Source organism: Egretta garzetta, unplaced genomic scaffold (genome assembly GCF_000687185.1).
Source record: "Egretta garzetta isolate BGI_Z169 unplaced genomic scaffold, ASM68718v1 scaffold154, whole genome shotgun sequence".
Taxonomy (NCBI): Eukaryota; Metazoa; Chordata; class Aves; order Pelecaniformes; family Ardeidae; genus Egretta; species Egretta garzetta.
The window spans coordinates 1,193,150-1,212,460 of NW_009259600.1; the positions used below are offsets into that span (position 1 = coordinate 1,193,150).

The 19,311-nt window shown below is 40.0% G+C and overlaps 1 protein-coding gene across 1 annotated transcript in view; it reads right to left on the bottom strand.

The window, feature by feature from the left end:
• Positions 1–19,311, bottom strand: part of RUNX1T1 (RUNX1 partner transcriptional co-repressor 1) — a 91,980-nt gene that overhangs the window by 1,974 nt on the left and 70,695 nt on the right. The window contains exons 9-10 of the mRNA XM_009638333.2: positions 13,936–14,004; positions 7,756–7,946 (exon numbers count right to left, since the gene is read on the bottom strand). Coding sequence (XP_009636628.1) covers positions 7,756–7,946; positions 13,936–14,004 — 260 coding nt within the window. The remainder of the gene's footprint in view (positions 1–7,755; positions 7,947–13,935; positions 14,005–19,311) is intronic.

The window sequence follows — 19,311 nt, forward strand, 5'->3', positions numbered from 1 at the left end:
AGAGGTAAAACCACTTTTGGAAACGGATAGCTGTACTATTATTCTTGAACACCTTCTCTTTAAAAGACCTTTTATCTTCACAATGAAAAATACCTATAAGTAATTTAGAACACTGGACATGAACAGGTGCATGCACAGGCATATTTACACAAACACCAAAATGACCTGGTAAGTTTGTATTAGGATTTCCAAGAGATACAGTGCCTCATCCTACTGACCCGAAAGAGACCAAACCGTGATACGGCTGGATTCTCCTTCTTTTGCTATACTAATGTTTCTCAACAGTTGCATCGTACTTGTGAAAGTTTCATTTTGCCAGCTTGGTGCTTGCACTGTGACAGGCAAACATGGTGTAATTCTGCTCCAACCGTGCTTGCAGAGTTCCCACCTACTGCCATGCCTGTTGGAAACTAATAGGTAGGAACCTATTAGTTTCCAACTAAATTGCCAGCCCTGGGTTCGGCCTGTATTTCTCTTCATCCCCTCATCTGAAAACAAACATTTGACACGTACAAAACCTCCCCATGAAGACTTTTCTGAAAAGACACTTCTCCCCACATGGAATAATGCTGAAGTCAGCCAGCACTTGCCCAGATGCAGGAATCTTTCCCTTAGGCAGATCTGATGCAACATTAAAGTGCGTGCTTTAATTGTCCTGGAATTATTATGAGGGTGTCAAAACTTTTTCTATTCAACTACCTAGTTAATATAGGCCAACTTCTGGGCAATCTTCACTGGGGAAGGCCTGTCTGCACAGACAGAACTGTCTCTCAGATGTGACCAGAGCCACCGGACGATATCTCAGTATCTTATCACAAGATCTGCACTGATGTCAGGAAACGGTCATTTAATTTTAACAGTATTTGTTCAGCTTTCATATTAGAATAGTCATCAATTACCTGTCAGCCTGTACAATAAGCGCAAGATTTTAATGAAGTGACAAAGCTCTAAGAAGGCTCCTTACATGACTACTTAATGTGTCCTACATTGTCTGGTGTGTGATTTTGTCCATTGGACGTACTATTTCTAATTTAACAGGTCATTACAGCTTTAGTGTAATTGTGTGAATAAAAGCACATAAAATACAAGAATTTCAAAATAAATTTTACACCTCACATTTATGCAACAACTTACTGCACTTAAAAGTTACTACAGTGCCAATTAGCGTAAACAAGCACACATGCCATGGGGAGCTTGCAACTGCAATAGTAGCTGTACTTGACGTGCAGAGCTCCTTGTCTTACACAGTCCTCACCACTCTGGTCATTCAATTGCTGCTTCCCAAGCGAGTAGCGAAAAACAGCAGCAAAGATCAGGCTCAGGCACTGCAAGCTTTGGCAACAGATGATTTCTGTTCACATTGCTGGCTGATAGCTCCAGAGCCCAAATTCTACCGAAGAAAAGACAGACTTGAGATGCCAGCTAATGGCCTGGACTGCGCTTTGTGCACTCCTGCTCACGTATTTCCATTTGATCCAGATATCATGGACAGAGTTTGAGCTCACTATTGGACTGAGCATGGTCAAGGTATCTTTCCTCCTGGGAAGCTCTAGCAGGTACCATCAAGACAGAGCACCCTGACTGAATGGTATAGACAGCATCTCTGGTAACAGGGCCCAAAATGTCATGTTGCTGACAAAGTGGCAATCATCATACGAGGGCGTATGAGCAGGACTACGGACTACTTTTCACCCGAGTAAAGATTCTCCGCCTCCTAGCACTGGCAAGGCTTGGCCTGGAGCACTGACCAGGCTGGGATGATGCACTTCAAATACAGCAAATGAAATAAGACAAAAAAGACTTGGAAAGAACCCAGACAAAGGCAGCCAGAATAATCTGAGGTCAGACAAACACAAGCTATGAGAAGAGACTTAAACCTAAGGAGAGACCGTAGCCTGAGAGGGGACAGTAGTAGCCAAACATCTTGGAAGCTACTGCTAGAGTCACTGGAGAATCTCTGTCACTAAAGCACAGAAAAAGCAGGTGTCTTATAGGAATGATACAGCTAGAGCTGATCATGCCTTGGGAAAGGGAGTAGCAGGTCTCCCAAAGCCCCTCCTGGTCTACCTTCTCTGTCTTTAGGTAGTGACCTATTACATTGCACTTCCAGCTCGTGCTTTATAGAGCTCCAGATGTAGCTAAAACTATGAGGAGGACTGGATTACAGTTTAACTCTGCATTGATTTTCCTGGGAAACGGTGAGGTTATACAAAAGGCCAGATTCCAGACTACATAATTCAATTTAACTTCACTACCTTGAAAATGGATTAATTCAATGAAATTGGGCTAAATTACACCAGATGGGAATCTCACTCCGAATCTACGCCACGATCATATTTCATCCCCCTCTTTCAACTGACAAGGAACATCAGTCTTAGGTCAGAGCCTTATCTTAGGTCAGACTCTTAATTCTCATGCACTTAAGCTTCCATCTTCAAAAAACAGAACTCAGAAACTTCTGTTTGCCATCATGAAAATTCCTAAAAACAAATGGTCTCCATTTCTGTGGTCTCCAGTACCAGGATACATACTTGTCAAAAATTTTGCCTATCCCACCGCTTTCATCTTTGCAATATTTAACTGCAATTGAGTATTCGTCTTCCTCTGACACCTCCAGCTGGGACTCAGTGTAGAGCTGGCTTAAGAAGAAAAAAAAAACCCAAATGGACTGTGACATGCCAGAGATGATGAACTCAGAAATGCCGTAATACAGTGTCAAACTTTGTCATCTTTGACAAATTCTGGATTTTCCCAGTCTACCAGGAAAGGAAGCATGGCTGGGTACAAAGAATTCAGATTTTTCCTGGTTCTGCAGTTCCCATGGCATTCAAAACTCTATCACTGCTAACCACAAGAAAAAGAACATCTAGAAATCACTGAAACCACAGTGGCGTAAATGAGGACTGTATGAGCCACTGAACACCAGTGCAAAAAAACCCAGCAAAGTTGTTTATGAAAACTCTATCCAAGACCCATCAGAAAGGGAAACACATCGGTACTTTGGAAATTCCCACATTGTGTCAAAATGCAGCGCTGCGTGCAAAGATATTCAAACCTTTAGATGCTCCTAGTAAAGCTACACCTATCACTGAACGCTCCTGGCTTGCCCAAGCCTCTGTTTACTGTGTGAAGTACGTCTATGTTCATACAAGTCAGCATGAGAGAAGCTACATCCTGGAAACAGAAGTGCAGAGAACCATACGGAAGAGACGTGCAAGCTGGCTAGCCAGGCTTAGCTTAGCAGTCTGGGGCAGTGCCAATGTTCACATCACATCTGGACTAATCCTGCGCAGAACACATGGCTCTGGAGCCTCTCTACCACCCACCACTGCAGGGCCTGATGTGCTACTTTCTAAGAGATGCCCAGCCAAAAAAAATTAAACATTAGCTGACATATGTCTTAAATTTGATACCAGCTTAAAAGCTAGGCTTGCCTGAATCACAGCATCAGATGTTGCTCAGAGTCAGGTTTGCTGGCACAGTCCTGGTCTCAATGGATTGGTCAGCAGAGATTGAACCCAGCTGTCTTCCAAAATGTCAGGTAGGTGTGATATTCACATACAACATAAACTGCTGCAATATAAACAAGCCCTAACATTACACATCTCTTAAAAGCAGTGTTGGACCAGTTACATACTTGTTTTATCTGAGCAGATGTCAGCATCTGCTTTAAGTAGAGAGAACCAAAACATTTGTGTTCCTTTCCCATCCCCAGCCCCCCACCCTACTCAAAAGTGAGGAAGAACAGAGTGTCAGATTTTTCAGTGGCATTTTATACCAGAGCAGAAAGACAGATGTTTTGATGATTTCCACCCCCCCGACAATCTGGGCAGCCAGTCTCTTTGCTAAGCTGTTCACCCTTACTATTAAAACTGATTTGCACAACAGTACATTGCAGCCAAGGCAAGCACGGCAGTCATTAAAGAGTAGGCTGCTCACACATGTTTCTGTACTTAGCCAAGTCAACTTCTGACGAATGGGTCATCTTTTGTCAAGCAACTGTAAGGAACTGGTAAAGAAATAATTTGCGGTTCAGGAACAGCCATGCTGATAGGTAGGCCTTCTGCTCTTTTGCTTTCCAACAGCAGTGTGCTCTGTTTGCTGGTCTTCAACCAATCTCTCGTTATAAAAACAGTAAATAATGAACATGTCCTGGTCAGTCGCAAGGGCTTATGCTAAGAAATTATGGAAATCTTTAGAAAGTAAATTTACAGACACTGAAGCAGTGGCACTGCAAAGTAAATCATGCTGACTAATTCAAACATAAGCAAAGAACAATAGTTCAACAAGGAGCCAGGTCAGGGTCAGAAATTAAAACTATACTATGCAATGTGGCAATTCTCAGAATATTGCAGAACGCCTCTTAAAACTCAGGATGCTTCCAAATATCACACCTCCCCCATTAGTCCTCTGATGGCCCTAAGCCCCCTTTATTTTGCTCCAGTCAGCTCAACATGTCCAGCTTCACTGTTTTCTTGCAGACAGCCTTGCAGTCAGGGATGCTACTTTTCTTGGGTTAAAAACAAAGCAAAACAAAACACAAAAAAACTCCAAACAAAACCAGAAAAAAAACCACAAAAAAAAACCCAAAACCAAAAAAAATTTTAAAAGTCTACTTTTCTTTGTGAGACCTCTGAAAGGTCTTGGATGAGAAGACTACATATTATCTTAAAATTTGTAATAATTACAAATATCTGGAGTCTTAGTACTAGTTAACACTTTGAGCTCTGGAGAAGACTGCAATAAAAATCAAATCATGCCACAAAGTTCTCACAGCACAGCAGCTCCAGGAAGCCTCAGCTAGGTCCAGGTTGCTTTTTACTGAATAACAAATGAAGACCTGTAAGGGGGAAACCTTGCCAATAGACAGGGAGTGGTCGTATCAGATGAAAATTATACCTGATAAATTAGAACTCTGCTGCCAAATTCCCATCTCCATTCATAGTTTCCACAGCCAAAAGGAATTAGTAACACCCGTGGGAGAAATATTCTCTGTCAGGAACTGCATGGAGATTATATAGCAGCCCGTACTGAGCTCTCTTACAGGCCTTGGCATAATGTCCCGCCAAGGATAAGAAATGAGTAGCGATGCTCAGCCTTCCTCTAAATCTGTAAGACTGCAGAAGCTGCTACTTCAGCATCCTCATATTTGGAAATGGAAATAGTCTAGGCCCAGAAATACTACTCCAGTGCCTTTAGTATGCAGGAATCTGCCTTGCTGGAAGCATACTGCTGGAAGTTGTCAACAGAGAGAAGTTTATGGAGACTCACAACCGAGACAAATGACATTACAGATACATCGAGACGTAACGAACACCAAAGCAAATCTCAAGTATTATTCCTCAACCCCAATAAACACAAGGACTCATCTCCAAAGAAACCATTTTTGACAACTGGCAATCTGATCTCCTGTCCTCAAAGATGAAAGAAAAGGCTGGTCCATTTTTACAGGAGTTCTCAAAAAAGAAAAAAAAAAAAGACAACCTGAGTTAACAGGTAATCGTGAGCAGCATTCCCCGAAGTGTTTGGAGTTTGGCATAATTAGAAGCCAAAGAAGAAATAATTATATAACTCTCAAATAAGCATCACTGTCATCTCCCTTTGGAATTAACCAAGCACTTGTAAACTTGAGCAAACTTGAGTTCTCTATGCAGGTTTACTAAAACCTACATTTTTCACCTCAAAACAGCCACCCTTTTGTGCCACTCATGACCACAGCTGCTCATGAGGACACTAGACTTAATTTCTAGGTCCAGGAAGCTTGTATCCTCCCTGAGGATGAGCAGCCCCAAGAACATCTGTAACCCTATGAGCCACATTTCATTAGAATGAAATTAAAATAATTATTTAAAGTCTTGTTTCCAAAAAGTGAGCAACCTCATAAGCAATCTGCTGGAGAAGAAGTAAAGATGTCTGTTGTTATACAGCCTTTTCCAGAGCCACAACTGCTCGTGAGTGAATTACAGCACACAAACTCTCTACGTGTTCCTTTGGATGCACGTTTGTTTGTGGAAGAATGGGCTGTAGGTATCGGCACAAAGTACTTCTCTGTCTGCCTACACTCTATCAGTTCACTAAACAGATTTAATTTGCAGTTTCCTCCAAAGGCATTTACCTTTGGAATTTTGGTTTTAACAATAGGAGTCTCTTGTATATCTACACACACAAAATGACAGCTCTTTAATGGCGCTAAGTCAGACAAATGCCCCTTCTATGAACACAGTGCAGGAAAAATGTCTTTGAGTATCTCAGATACAAAATGCCAATAAATTGAATTTATGTCTCATTTAATCTACAATGGAGCAGTTAGTACTTAAAGGGTACATACACTTCCCCTAGTCCCTTTCTTCCTGAGAAACTTTCAGATGCTGAAAATCAATTCCTTTTGTCTCCTTGTTATTCATCTGCTACACATTAAGGAGAAACTCTGGGCATTCAGTGATCCCACAATGGTCTTTCATCTCCAGAGAAGCCTGGTATGAATTAAAATCTTGCGCTCCCTCAAATTACGGATGCATACTGCAGCATGCCACTGACTTATCTGCTCGTGAGTTTTGCCAGTTTTCTCAGCATGCTGCAGCTAGCTCGTCTGCACCTTCCAACTTAAGTGACTCTTCCACAACGTTGCCCATCCAGCCCAGGAAAAGTTCTTTGACACCAGTGTACACAAATACACATCCCCACACAACAGGCACCGCTATCTACTCTTTTTTTTCCAACTCCCTGCCATTTAGGATTCATATTAAGAAGTGGGTTTACTAGAGCCAAGATCTTAGTCTAAGAACAATAAATACTTCATGAAAGTAATGTTCTTTCATTTCAGTGGCCTCGAGAGATGAAGATTATATACAAATAACTTTTAACTGACGTCATTTCTTTGTCATGTCTGGTTTTAAGGGCAGTTTTAACTTAGGACGTTGTTTTTCTGTAACGGACGTAAAATTTAATTGCTATCAGGACTGCTGCAGCAGTGGTCAAACACACGCTGTTCTATCACTCCCAGCTTCCAGCAGGTCATGCTGCTGGATGTCCCATACCCCAGCAATTCAAGGCTTCCCCTCTCAGGTCTGAAAGTAACATATTTATTCTTGTTTTACTCTTTGTTGCTCTTTCAGTCTGTTTTTCCTCCCTCCAAATGCTGCTTGCCCACTCCTCAACTCTCAAATATTCCCCGCAGCCCAAATAACACGTTCAAAATAAGGAAACACTTGCAAATCTACATTCACATTCTGTCCTACAGGAACCATCATCTTTTGCTGATCGCTTTTACATCCAACGCTTTCCCCAGGAAAGCTTTTAGCCACCTTGCTCCACAGTCTCTTAAATAACCGTTCCTTTGTTTAAATTAGATTTCAGTGTGAAATATTTTCCACCAAACAATCTTGCTACCTATTCAATATGGTAGTTTGAAGAACTTTAAGATAAAATAAAAATAAAATTAGAATAAAATAAAGCTACTGAAAAGCTGAGTTAGAAGAGAAATGTGTGCGTTCTATGTAACCCTGAGCAGCAGTTCAGGTGAGAACGCAGCTCAAGTTCACTGGCTATTTTGGGCTCAGATTACAACATAGCCAAGACAATTTGGAGCTCAGCACATGCCTGAAATACGCGTCCAAAGCAACTGTGCAAACAGTTACGGTGGGCACCGAACTCCGATGTCACACAAACAGCCTGGGCCGGCTGGATTAAAGCAATTCGCCTAGATACACCTATGGTTTGCAGCCACAGGCGATGCCTGCCCAGCAAAGCCCTTACCTCGCTTGAATCCTCCTGCTGATTGATAACAGCTAGTGCATCCTCTGCAGCCTGGCGCTTGGCTTCGGCAACCGTGCGCTCCATCTTGGCTCTCTCCGAAGTGATCATGTCGTGAGCCTTCCGCTCGGCCTCCGACACCGCCTTCTGCAACTCGGCCATCGCCTGACGCTTTACTTCATTGACAGCTTCCTCTACAAAGGAGGGAAGAAAAACTCATCAGCACAGGACGCTGGGCACAGGGCTATGTAGGACCGACACGTGAAATGCAGCAAAGGCTCTATCATATGGAGAGTCTTCATTTTGAGAAGGACACAGAGGAACCTGGTTCCTCAAGGCTCTTCAGGACTACTCAGGTGCTTCTTTCCTTCCCCATCACCGAAAGCTCTCCCAGGTCTCTCACACTAGTGACGATTCTTGCCATTTTGATTCGCAGTCAGTACTTTGTTAAGTAAAGACATTTCGGATCTCTGGTGCGTTATTTTTGTAATCTTTTCCAACATTTTACTTGGAAAACTGGGTTTGCAGCACACCAGATTTATGAGTATCTTTGGCAACAATTATTATTTAAAACGTAATATTACAGACGTTTTCAAAAATGTATCTTTAAGCTCTGGAAATTAAGACAAGATTTATAGTCATTGACCATTTTTTTCCATATGTTAACAAATAAATAAATGAGGTTAAAAGAAACCCCAAGAGTTTATTTATTTAAAAAATTGAAATCATCGGCCTAATATCTTTTCCTGGACCTATATATGTTACGAGCCAAAATTAAAATTTGTTTATGAACACTCATTTGACCTCTTGGTCTCCCCTTCAAACCCATGTTTACACTGCGAAGACTCGACTTCCTGGCTCCGCCGAGCTCTTGAGCCCGCCACAGCCCAGCGCAATTAACACTGCACAGGGGCACGCCGCTTCACTAAATTCAAACCTTTGTGCCTCTTGCAAAATAACTACGACAGCGTGAGCTGCTTCTTTGGTATATACTGGCGTCCTATCTTTTATTCCAGAAAACATGGATTGTCACAAATTACTTATTTGGGTTTTGATGCAGGAAGAGTGCAAAGATTTTACTAATGAACAGTCTTTTAACTGACAACTAAAACAAGCAATTTTTTTTTAATTAACTGCTCTAATTAACAAGGAAACCATCCTCCCCCTGAATTAGTTTATCTAATTTTCATCTTTATTCAAAGCAAAATGACAATGATTAATTGAAAATTTAATAAGCAGTAATTATTAACTTGGCAAACCTAGTACCAATTAACACTCTATTAAAACTAATTATGACATGTTTCATTCAAGTGTTTGCACTTAATTGTTTCATCCACTTAAAACCCACCTTAATTAAATGTTCTGTTTAATTAAAAACATAGATTTCTAATAAAAATGTTTTACTGTAGATTAAAATCTAAGTATTACAGCCATGTTTCGGGTTTGAGTTTTAGTCCATGTATTTAACCCATGTATTTGTGTGCATGCACATGCCCATAGACCCAACTCCTACATACAGATGTTATGTCAGTAACTCTTGAGTTTTTATGTCTCGCAGCTCCACACTTGTTATTTAAAAAAAATAAGGACTACATGAAGTCTCTATTTTCACATATTAAGCAAATTACAATAAAGACTTAACTTTAAGCCGCGCACTGACTAAACCAGAATGAAAATGAAAGAAGAGTTCTATTCTTCTGTATGTCTGTTACGTGGCTGCATGTCTGCGAGAGGTGTTTCAGCTGAAGTTTTCGAGGGTGGGGAATTTAGAGATAAAACTTATGCCTTTATTTTTATGAGGCTGAAAATATGCCCTTATATTACCCTACCATAAATGTTGTTTAGGGGAAAGCCTCAGGAGAGGAAAAAATCATACCCTTCAACCATACAGCCAAGGCTTAATTTACTTTGAATATTCAAGGTGAATTAAAATTCTATCTAAGTGGCAATACAGGACAATAATTTTTGCTTACGATCAAAGCTGCAGCTAGACTAATTGTATATGCAAATCAGGCAATTTATATTTAAATTATGCATTCCTATTCTAGTCCCACAGGCACACACAGATCAGCAAAGGGAATTGGTAGGACATTTGCAAGGTGCTTGAATATTTATTACCAACTGCAAACATTCACTGATCGTGAGAAAAGAAATATACACAGGCAAACATACAGATGCAATTTTATTACCATGTTCATAAAAACGAGGCAACTTAAATACAGACGGTTTGTGTCTATGAACTGCTGTTATTAGCAAAGTGGATTTCTTTGAGAAAATCTATATTCTTGCTGATATTTGCTACGAATAGAAGTTATCTCTGTACAGCATGATGCACTCTCATGACATCATATAAATTTAGTCTTACATTGAGGTATTTGCAGTGGTTAGAAATGCCAGTTTAGACTATTACACTAAGCAGAAGTACAATACTCCAACATTTTACAGAGACTTCTAAATTTTATAGTTTTTCATCCTACATAATCTACTTCTTTGCAGTCCAAATATAGAAATTGAACTTTATATCCTAACTTCTCTACTGCGTAAGTTATTTTTTTTGCAAAGCTTCTGAGAGTGTGAAGATGCTAAAAATGCTTACAAGGCCATATGCCTGACTGATACTTTTTAATTGGCATAAACTATGGATTGGACTTTAGTATTTCCATTAACTTTGACAACAAAATTTGTGTTGTGCTATACTAAGTGTGAAAATAAATAGTTAGAAAAAGTTGGGATTTTTGGTCACAATGCACCACCATAATTTCGATACATTATGAACTCATGAACACCCAAATAAACTAGACAAAATTTCCTATCGCTGACTTTCTGCACATCTTCTTAAAATAAATGTTCCCAGTACCCACAGATATTTTATAGACATAGAATGCAGGCTTCGTAGTTCCAGATGACAATAAAAACTGTAATATCTGTGCAGGAAAAGTTATGGGTGACAGTGAAGGAGATTTTATTTGCCTTGACAATGCTGAGCTATGACGACTAAAGATGATACCGGCACTCTCCCTTTCTCTGCTTTTCCAGGGGAAGGAAGAGTGATTAGATTCCAATATCAGAAAACATAAATCCAGAAGTTTTTAAAACCAAATATCTAAGGTGCATGTGTCTGCATCCTCCATTTCCCCACTAATGCTAAGCATTCTTGGCATAAAATCATTCTGTCTTTTTAAGAATGCCATTGAAATCTTCCCTCCCTTTGAGTAGCGCTAATTCATGAGAGAAGCTCCAGGGAGCCAACAGCCTGTGTGGAATAAGCATTGCTTGGCGTGATCAGAGGTCCTTGGAGCTGACCCAGGAGAGGTACTCAATGCATCATTCACTCCTGTATATAACCCACCAGCCAGCTTCAGGTCACCTCCCTCACACCGTGGGCACACTTAGTCCATGTGATGAAAAAGGAAAGGTGGTGGGCAGGGGTGCAGCCCTGTGCCACCATGAAATTCTGTATCATCTCACTCTCAGGCTGACCCTGGCAAAGAAGGTCAGTGGGAGCTGTTGACATGAGTTGTCCTGGCTTCACATGCCAAAACACACAATCTCTTTCTCAGGACTCCCCTGGAGAACATGCAGGGTCTTTACTGTCCTTGTATGACAAAGCATGGTCATTCCACACCTGTTTGGTAACTCCAGAGCTTAGCTCCAGTAACTAACTGGAGCAACTGGTAACTCCGAGTCCAGAACTGCCATGACCAGTAGGCCTTGCTCTGTGATAGGAGACGACTGGAAGACAGTTTCCTCATGACACCAAAAGAAGCTAAGGCAGCAGCCCACAACGGGCCTGGTATCCCTCAGTATTTAACAAAGAGAAATAGGTATTTCCAGAGAGCAAGTCATCCAACCTATGGCCTGACTGATCCTCTTCACATGCCTGCCTCTCTCTTGACTACTGAAGGACACCAAGAACTTGGCTTGGACTCTTTTAGAAGAATCAGGACACTGATGACTTTCCACTGACGTATGAGACTGAACTGGGTTTACATGGCTTTAATTCACAAGGTGTTGCTTACTGAGTGCTTGCTCCAACAATCACAAAAGCATGGGCTTAACTTGGTATATTTAAAGAATTGCGCTGAAGTCTATCAATCTCCAAAAGTTTAAGGTGAATCCCTTTTTCACAGGATTTTGAGGTTGCCTATTAACCATTTTTACGCCAAATTATTTCAGTTCAGTGGATTCAGCATCCCAATCAGACTTTTATACTTGATTCAGCTGTCTACACATTGGTCTTCACAGCCATTTGAGATACCAAGGTACCCACACTGAGCCAGCAGAAATTGCTTGTGAGAGATTTGCAGCCTTCCAGACTGGCAGCTGCAGCCTAGCCAGGCAATAGCATCTCAAATGGCACTAGAGACCTATTCTTACAGAGCTGAATTGCACCTTTGCAGCTGTGAACTGATTACGAAATTGCGGAGACCACCACCTTCAGTGCACCCTCCTGAAAATGAAGGCCCATGATTTATGAAAAGCAGTATGCTTTCTGATGTTTTACTGCTCTTAGTAACAGATACAGGTGTGCATCTTGTAGAGAGCCAGCATTTTTTTATTCACAGGCACACTCAGTTAATGCAGGGAATCTGATTTAAACCCACATCAGCATGAAAATAAGACTAGAAATGGGACCAAAGGAAAAACTTTGTTTCGAAAGAACTGATGACATAGATGTTCACAAGATGACATGTCTCAGCTCCTTTACACTACCATTTGTGGATATATGCAAAGTGAATGTACATCCAATTTTATAACTCAGGCCAAAAGCTTCAATTAACTTGCATTGATAGCTTATGAAGAAACTTTTTTTCTTGTATTGTACTGCATCTAGGAGTCACAAATTATCTGATGTGCCAAACAACATCAAACCCCAAATTTTACAAGAATAAAGTTTCTGAAATTCAACTGAATAATGCTCCTCTTACCAAGATTTCCTGGGACTGCATATTTTTTTCTTATTTTTCATTTAAGATGTTAACATAAATATGGCAAAACAAACTATGAAATTACTTTTGGGTACACAAGAGCACTGAGTTACAAAGGCTACACTTGCCTTAGACAAAAGAAAAAGTTGTAGATTATTGTGTTGCTTTTCATATAAACCACAGCAGTTCCAAAAATATTGTTATATATTGACAAATGTAGACTTTACAAGATAAACTCACAGCGCACAAACAACACAACTCCTTGTCTGATGCAAAACTATGCCAGCAGAACATTTTTACACCTATGTTCTGTATCTAGTTTAAAATATAGCAAGAAGCAGCAAGCAGTTACAGGAGATTTGATCAGAAAGCATCAAAAGTGCTGCATATTTGCCATTTAATCATTAATTCCTGCTCAGAAACTTGGGGGGGGGATGTATGAGTGTATATACAGAAGCTCAACTACGTTGCTGGAGTTCAAGAGCTACCTCCTGGCCCCTCTGGAAACAAGGAAACTCTGGCATCGATGTCGAAAGAGCAAAGGTTTAGCTCCAGCACTGCAACAGGATCCTCGCCAGGAAACTCCTGTGCTCAGGCTGAGTTTTAAAGTGTTGAAAAAAACTCTGTACAACCACAACATCTGCCCATGGTGCTTCTCAAGCTCACAGGGAAGACGCTGTCAATGCCCGTGCAACCACCCAGAGCAGCTGCAGCGATGAGATCTTGCTTACTTCATTAAAAACTTTGCAAGTTCATAAGTGCAGACTTCACGGGGGGCTGACAGGCACAAAATCTTTTTAAAATTAAGAATGGTTACATCGCATAGCTGGAGGTTTTTCTTTAACAGGTATACTTAGGTTTTTCCCCTCCATTGGGAATTCTGACCTTAACTAGGTAAGACCCTTAAAGCTTAAAAAAAAAAAAAAATCCCACACAAATTTCTTTTTTTTAAATTGCTAACAGACTGAAACTTTAGCATATCAAGTTTCAGCCTGAAACCATTAAAACCCTAGAAAATGGGGGTCCTTAATGGAAGTACTGCTATCCCCCCTAACTATAGCAGCAGATGCTTCTATTATAAAGATTATTTCATGTCCTGATCAGTTCCAGTTTAAGATTATTAAACGCAATTTCTTCTCGTTACTAGTAAGCTTTCCCCCCCCCCCCCCTTTTTTTTTTCATTCCTCACATCAGTGCATTAACAACTGCACACAGCTGCCAGAAGACTAAGCTGGTGTTTTTAAACAGTTCTTACCAGCTTTCTTCCAGATCTCCTCTGGCACGTATCCAGACGCAGGCCTGTGAAGGAATTCCCGATGCGATTCTGCAGGAGGAGGGGGTGCAGAGGGAAAAAGAAAGAGCATCGTAAGCAATGCTTGCTTGTCGAGAACATGGCTTAGAGAAATACCTTTTCCCTTTACTCCGATAGAAAAAAAATCACAGGAAGTTTTTTCTCACACAAAATAAAACCGATGCCGTGGCCGTAACTCACAAACATCACATAGACCAGATCAATATTTAGGACTCAAACATCTCATCTTTAGCCAAGCTAAGACTAGTTTGCTTTATTTTTATTTTACAGCATTTCAAGTCAACTCTATATGCCAGTTTCCATGCTTTTAAGGCTGGCTTTGTGAGACCAACCGAGGGAGTGACGTGCTTCGTCCTTTGTCATTATGTTTATGAAAAGGAAGAAGAAAGAGGGCAACAGTCTGCACTTGGCACTTCTGCTCCATGAAAACAGAATGGCTAATGACAAGCGGAGATAAAAGCCAAGATGTCATTCCAGTGATCACATAAGCTGTCCACAGAAAAAGAAAGGGGTGTTTCTACACGTTCAGAGGCTACGCTTTCCTACATCTGAGCCCACGTTGGCAACTGTAGCTGCAGGAATTTGAAAAACAGAACCTTTAACTTCAGGTTAAGCCCCTAAATACATAATGCTGCCAAACAACCTCACTGGAGCTGAAGCTCATAATTCAACCATATATTTCAATCAAATTTTGTCAGCTCTTTCCCCCCTCCTCCTCTTTTTTTAAAGGGTTTAACCTCTGGGCCTGTGCCTAAGAGCTCTGAAATCGGCAAGATCCCGTCCACACGGACTTCAAAGACGCAAGATCAGACAATACAGAAAGAACATTCACTTTGGCCTGAAATTTAGCATACAGATTCTCAGCAGACGAAAAGCTGCTCTTTTCAAATAAAATTTTAAAAAAGGCTTAACTATTTGTCAAAGTAATAGAGGAGAAATTAAAAAAAACCCAAACCATAAAGGTAAGTTCATTGCCATGATTACTATTGCCTGTGTGATAAATTCAATCGTCAAAACAAAATAAATTGATTTATTACATAGAGATACGGTTTGCATCTTTTTAGCGATGTTGCTAGAAATTAAACACCCTGTTTGATGTCTGAGTTTGAAACGTAACAAAAGTACACGTGCCATTCTTTGAATACCAATCTTTACTAAATATATTCATTTTTGTATCTTACAGGTATTCAATAACTTGGTCAAAAAGTACTACTTTTAAGAAAAAGTCTGAATCATTAGGTTTTGCAAATTGTTTTTTACACCGCCATACATATGCATGTGGTACTGTTTATATACAGTGGGCTACAGAAACATAAAAGCATTTAAAAGATGATATTTAATACTGCAGACAGCCAAGAAAGGTGGAAATGACAGGGGCCGTTTCAGCTACGCAGAGAGCAGGGAATCCCAATCCCTGCGCGCTGTTCCACAGATGCGGTTTCTAGCCCATGAATCTGCAGACACTGATGGGGTGGACTGAATCTTCCCATCTGACAGGCAGCTGAGTGGATTTCCCCAGCTCTTCTGTTTGCCACTGAAGTATGGGATGAAAATAAAATGGATTTCTGCAGGCAGATTTTCACACCTCTCAAGCATAAAATGATGGGTGGGTGTGTGCAAGATTCTGCAAAACAGCTAACTATTTACATTGGTTTAATCGATATGACAGAGGACTTCAGACCTGATGCTGAAAAGGGGAAAATTCTCAGTATCACTTGGCTCGTATGATTCTGCAGACAACAAATATCATTGTGTATACCTCTCTCATCCCTTGGAGGCTTTCAGACTTACAGGAACAGTGGCAGCTCAGTCAGGGACAGAGGAGGCAGTAGAAAATATTGCTTGAAAGCTCAGGAAAACCCAAGGCAGAAAATCAAACCACTCTTATTTGCTCTCCTGCAATACCTGCAGGAAAAGACCCAACCAGACTCTAAATGTGGCAAAACAAGGGGGTTTGCTGCATTCACATCTTGTGTTTTGTGTTGAGTTTTCCTGTCTGCTATTTAAGGTACCATCCGCTGCAAGGGGATCATAACCTTGATTTAAGCCCTTTACTGTGGTACTTAGTATTAAAAATAAAGAGATGTGGAGCTAATTTTTTGGTACACATGACTTTCCAAAAATGGAATTCAATGACATAAATGACCAGATTGCCAGATAATTGTTAAAATTTCCAAAACATAAACATCAATCAAGCTCTTATTCCAACCACAAATTATTTACATGAGGAATGAGATCCTCAGCAAGAAAAATTAAATCAAGAGCTTGTGAGAGACTTTCCCATAGTTTGGAATGGTGCGCAAAAAAAAAGACAAGAAGCACTTATGAAGATAATAAAAAACATATTTTCCAAGCAAGAAAAATATTATTAACATGACTGTTGTTTAGTCAGTGGTGACGAGTCCATGAAAACAACCTTCTTTGGGGGGCTAAACTACAGGATGTGACCAGAGGATTTAAGTCTTATACTACTATTATTTTTAAGGTAAGGTGTGCTTCAGATTAAGAATCACAGAACTTGCTCACTAAAACTCAAAAGATCTTAACTTGGATGTCTGGCAAACTCAAACCAAAAGTAACACAACCAAGTGAAGTCTCTAAACCACTAAATGTAAAACCCACCGCAGAAAGCCATAATGAGGAAGAATGCATTACATTAACCGACTGACTGCAGCACCTAGAAGTCAAAGCAAATTCTACCTGGAAAAAAATGGAACTAAATCAGACAAAATTAGGAATAACCTGAAGTAACAAGGCACCTCATACAGAAAAGGATAAGGGAAAAAGCTTTACATGTCAGACATAATACAGATTTGTTAATGGTGAAAATGCAACAGCGTTATTTTACAGAACAAAGGGGTGTACACTATGGAATTACTTGAAATTTATGGAACTATGGAATTTAATTGAAATTCATGGAGAGCACTTGTTGATAATCAGTCTGGTTCCTACTGAACCATATGGGAAAGCCCAAAAAGGAATACAAAAAGCACATATACATGAGAGCACTCAATACTTGCCTGTGAAAAGTCTACATGAGGTAAAAATAAATTAGAGGTTTTGAAATGGAAAATTTTTTTTTATTTTCTATTTTAATGTGAAATATACTTTTCAGCAATAAAGTTACTGGACCGGTGCATAAGAATACACATAAGGAAAAGAAAGAAAAATTGGTCTCAGTTCCAGACCTCACATTCTACTGAATAGCATGGAACAACATAATACATAATTTTGTAAAACATATAGAAAAAGTACTATTTTTAGTCTATCCTGGATTTTTTTTTTAATAAGAAAGAAAACATTCACCAAAAAAAATTCTATAGTCACAATATGGTGCTATGTTCCATATGGGCCCCAATTATTTATTTCAGGAATGCATTCAGCCATAAAAATCATCAACAGTTAATTGATCAGATAGGTTTCTGGTGTACAGCAAGCAGAAAAATCCTGTAGACCGCTTATTTTTCATCGCTTTAAGATAAGGGGAATAGGTGCTGAAAGTACTGAGAGAGATGTGAAGTTGTAAGAGGAGAAATAAATACGGGTTGGGGAAGTGAAACTGAGACGAAAAGTTAGGACCAAATAAAGGACACGGACTCTCATATGACAGTAAGGGCCAAACCCAAGAAAACAGAAGAGAGAGACTTAAAAGGAAAAGATGTGTTCAAAACTGTCAAAAAGCCTAATTCAGATTTGGAAGGAAGGAAAAGAAGATGGGTCGAAAATATAAAAGAATGGAGGTTTTTACCACTGGGAAATGACATCAAAGCCTATAATAACATAATAATAAGAAACAGAGAAGAACAGCTGATCTTTTGGGGACCTTTTAGGATTTAGCGTATTTATGAAAACACTGGCGGTAACAACAATACCCTAATACGCCATAGTGAACATTAGGGCTCAAGCATAATAAAAGCTGCATATAACCAGCCCTGAACTATATGAAACATATATGCTTTTACATGTATTTCTATGCTTTTCATATTTTGTATGCAAGTTTTGCTTCATTCTACCCCATAGTAGATGTAACACCATTGGTGGGACGCAGGCAACAAACATCTCAGAGGAATAAATATTAACTGCCTTGTTTGTAAGAGTCAGGCTCAAGTGTGCCACTCCAATTAATGGAATATATAGATACAAATCTGAAGAAGTGTAATACTGAATGAGACTACCTTGCTATTCTTGTTTCAAGTATTTTTATGTATATCTTTGCCCTTCCTTGCCCTTTTTTCTTGCTCTTATAACACTCCCTGAGCACACATGAAATTACATTAAAAATATAGTCGCGTTCTCATTTAAAAAGAGTAAGACAAGGAAAACCGCATGGCTGCTGCATTAGTGAATCATCTTCAACCAAGAACAAACTTCCAATAAATTAGCAGCAACAGATTTTCTCTCTTTCATGCCACGAGTTATTTTGCAAAGCATGACAGTAACAAGGTGGTATAAGGAATGGATAAAAGTGATTCTAGTCCCAAGGAGGTCAGAAATGAATACGGGGAACACAAATCCACAGTGCTTCTGCAGCTGTAGCCCTGTCTAACAGCAGGCAACTCAGTACACCACGATCCAGCCCAAACAGTGAGTGGATTAAGAGCAATACTTAATATCAGCAGTGACCAGTATTGCTGAGGCTTTACGTTCTAGAATTACAAGTTATAAATGCTACCGTGGTATTCACAGCATTCCCCTTAGCTCATGTTAGAATATCACGCATATCACAGCAATGCCGATTTATCTGCAAATGGCAAAGGAAAGATTTTATAATCACAGCGTGAACAGACATATGTCGGCAGGGATGCCCTGGCTAACACTGGAAGTACGAGGGTGAACAGCCTTTGATAAAATATAAACCAGCTCTGAAAGGGTTAAACATTTAAAAATGCATTAAGAAATGGCTAACCTATGTGTTTTTGATAAATTCATACACTTCTGAGAATCCTAGCTTCCTGGGGCAAATCCTGCAGGCATTGGCACTCTTCAGTAGGAGATTTCAAACTTAGTTTTGCAAGATTTCCATTCAGATAAATTCAACAGACACAAAATATCAACATCGCTGCAGACCCGCTGATGTGTGCCTACACCACTTATCTAGAGCCACAGCTGCACTCAGTAAGGTTATAGATCTTGTTTATAACCCACGATGTTGAAGAACCCTCATCTTTAATTTATCCGACTGTGTATTTCAGTATACATTGTCTGATATGTGTAATTATTCACTATTAGGATGAAAGTTGCAGTCCTGCTGCAGTACGTAGTACTGAAATTCTTCAGCAGAAATGGGGTTGGATGATGTATTATTCACTTCATAGACCA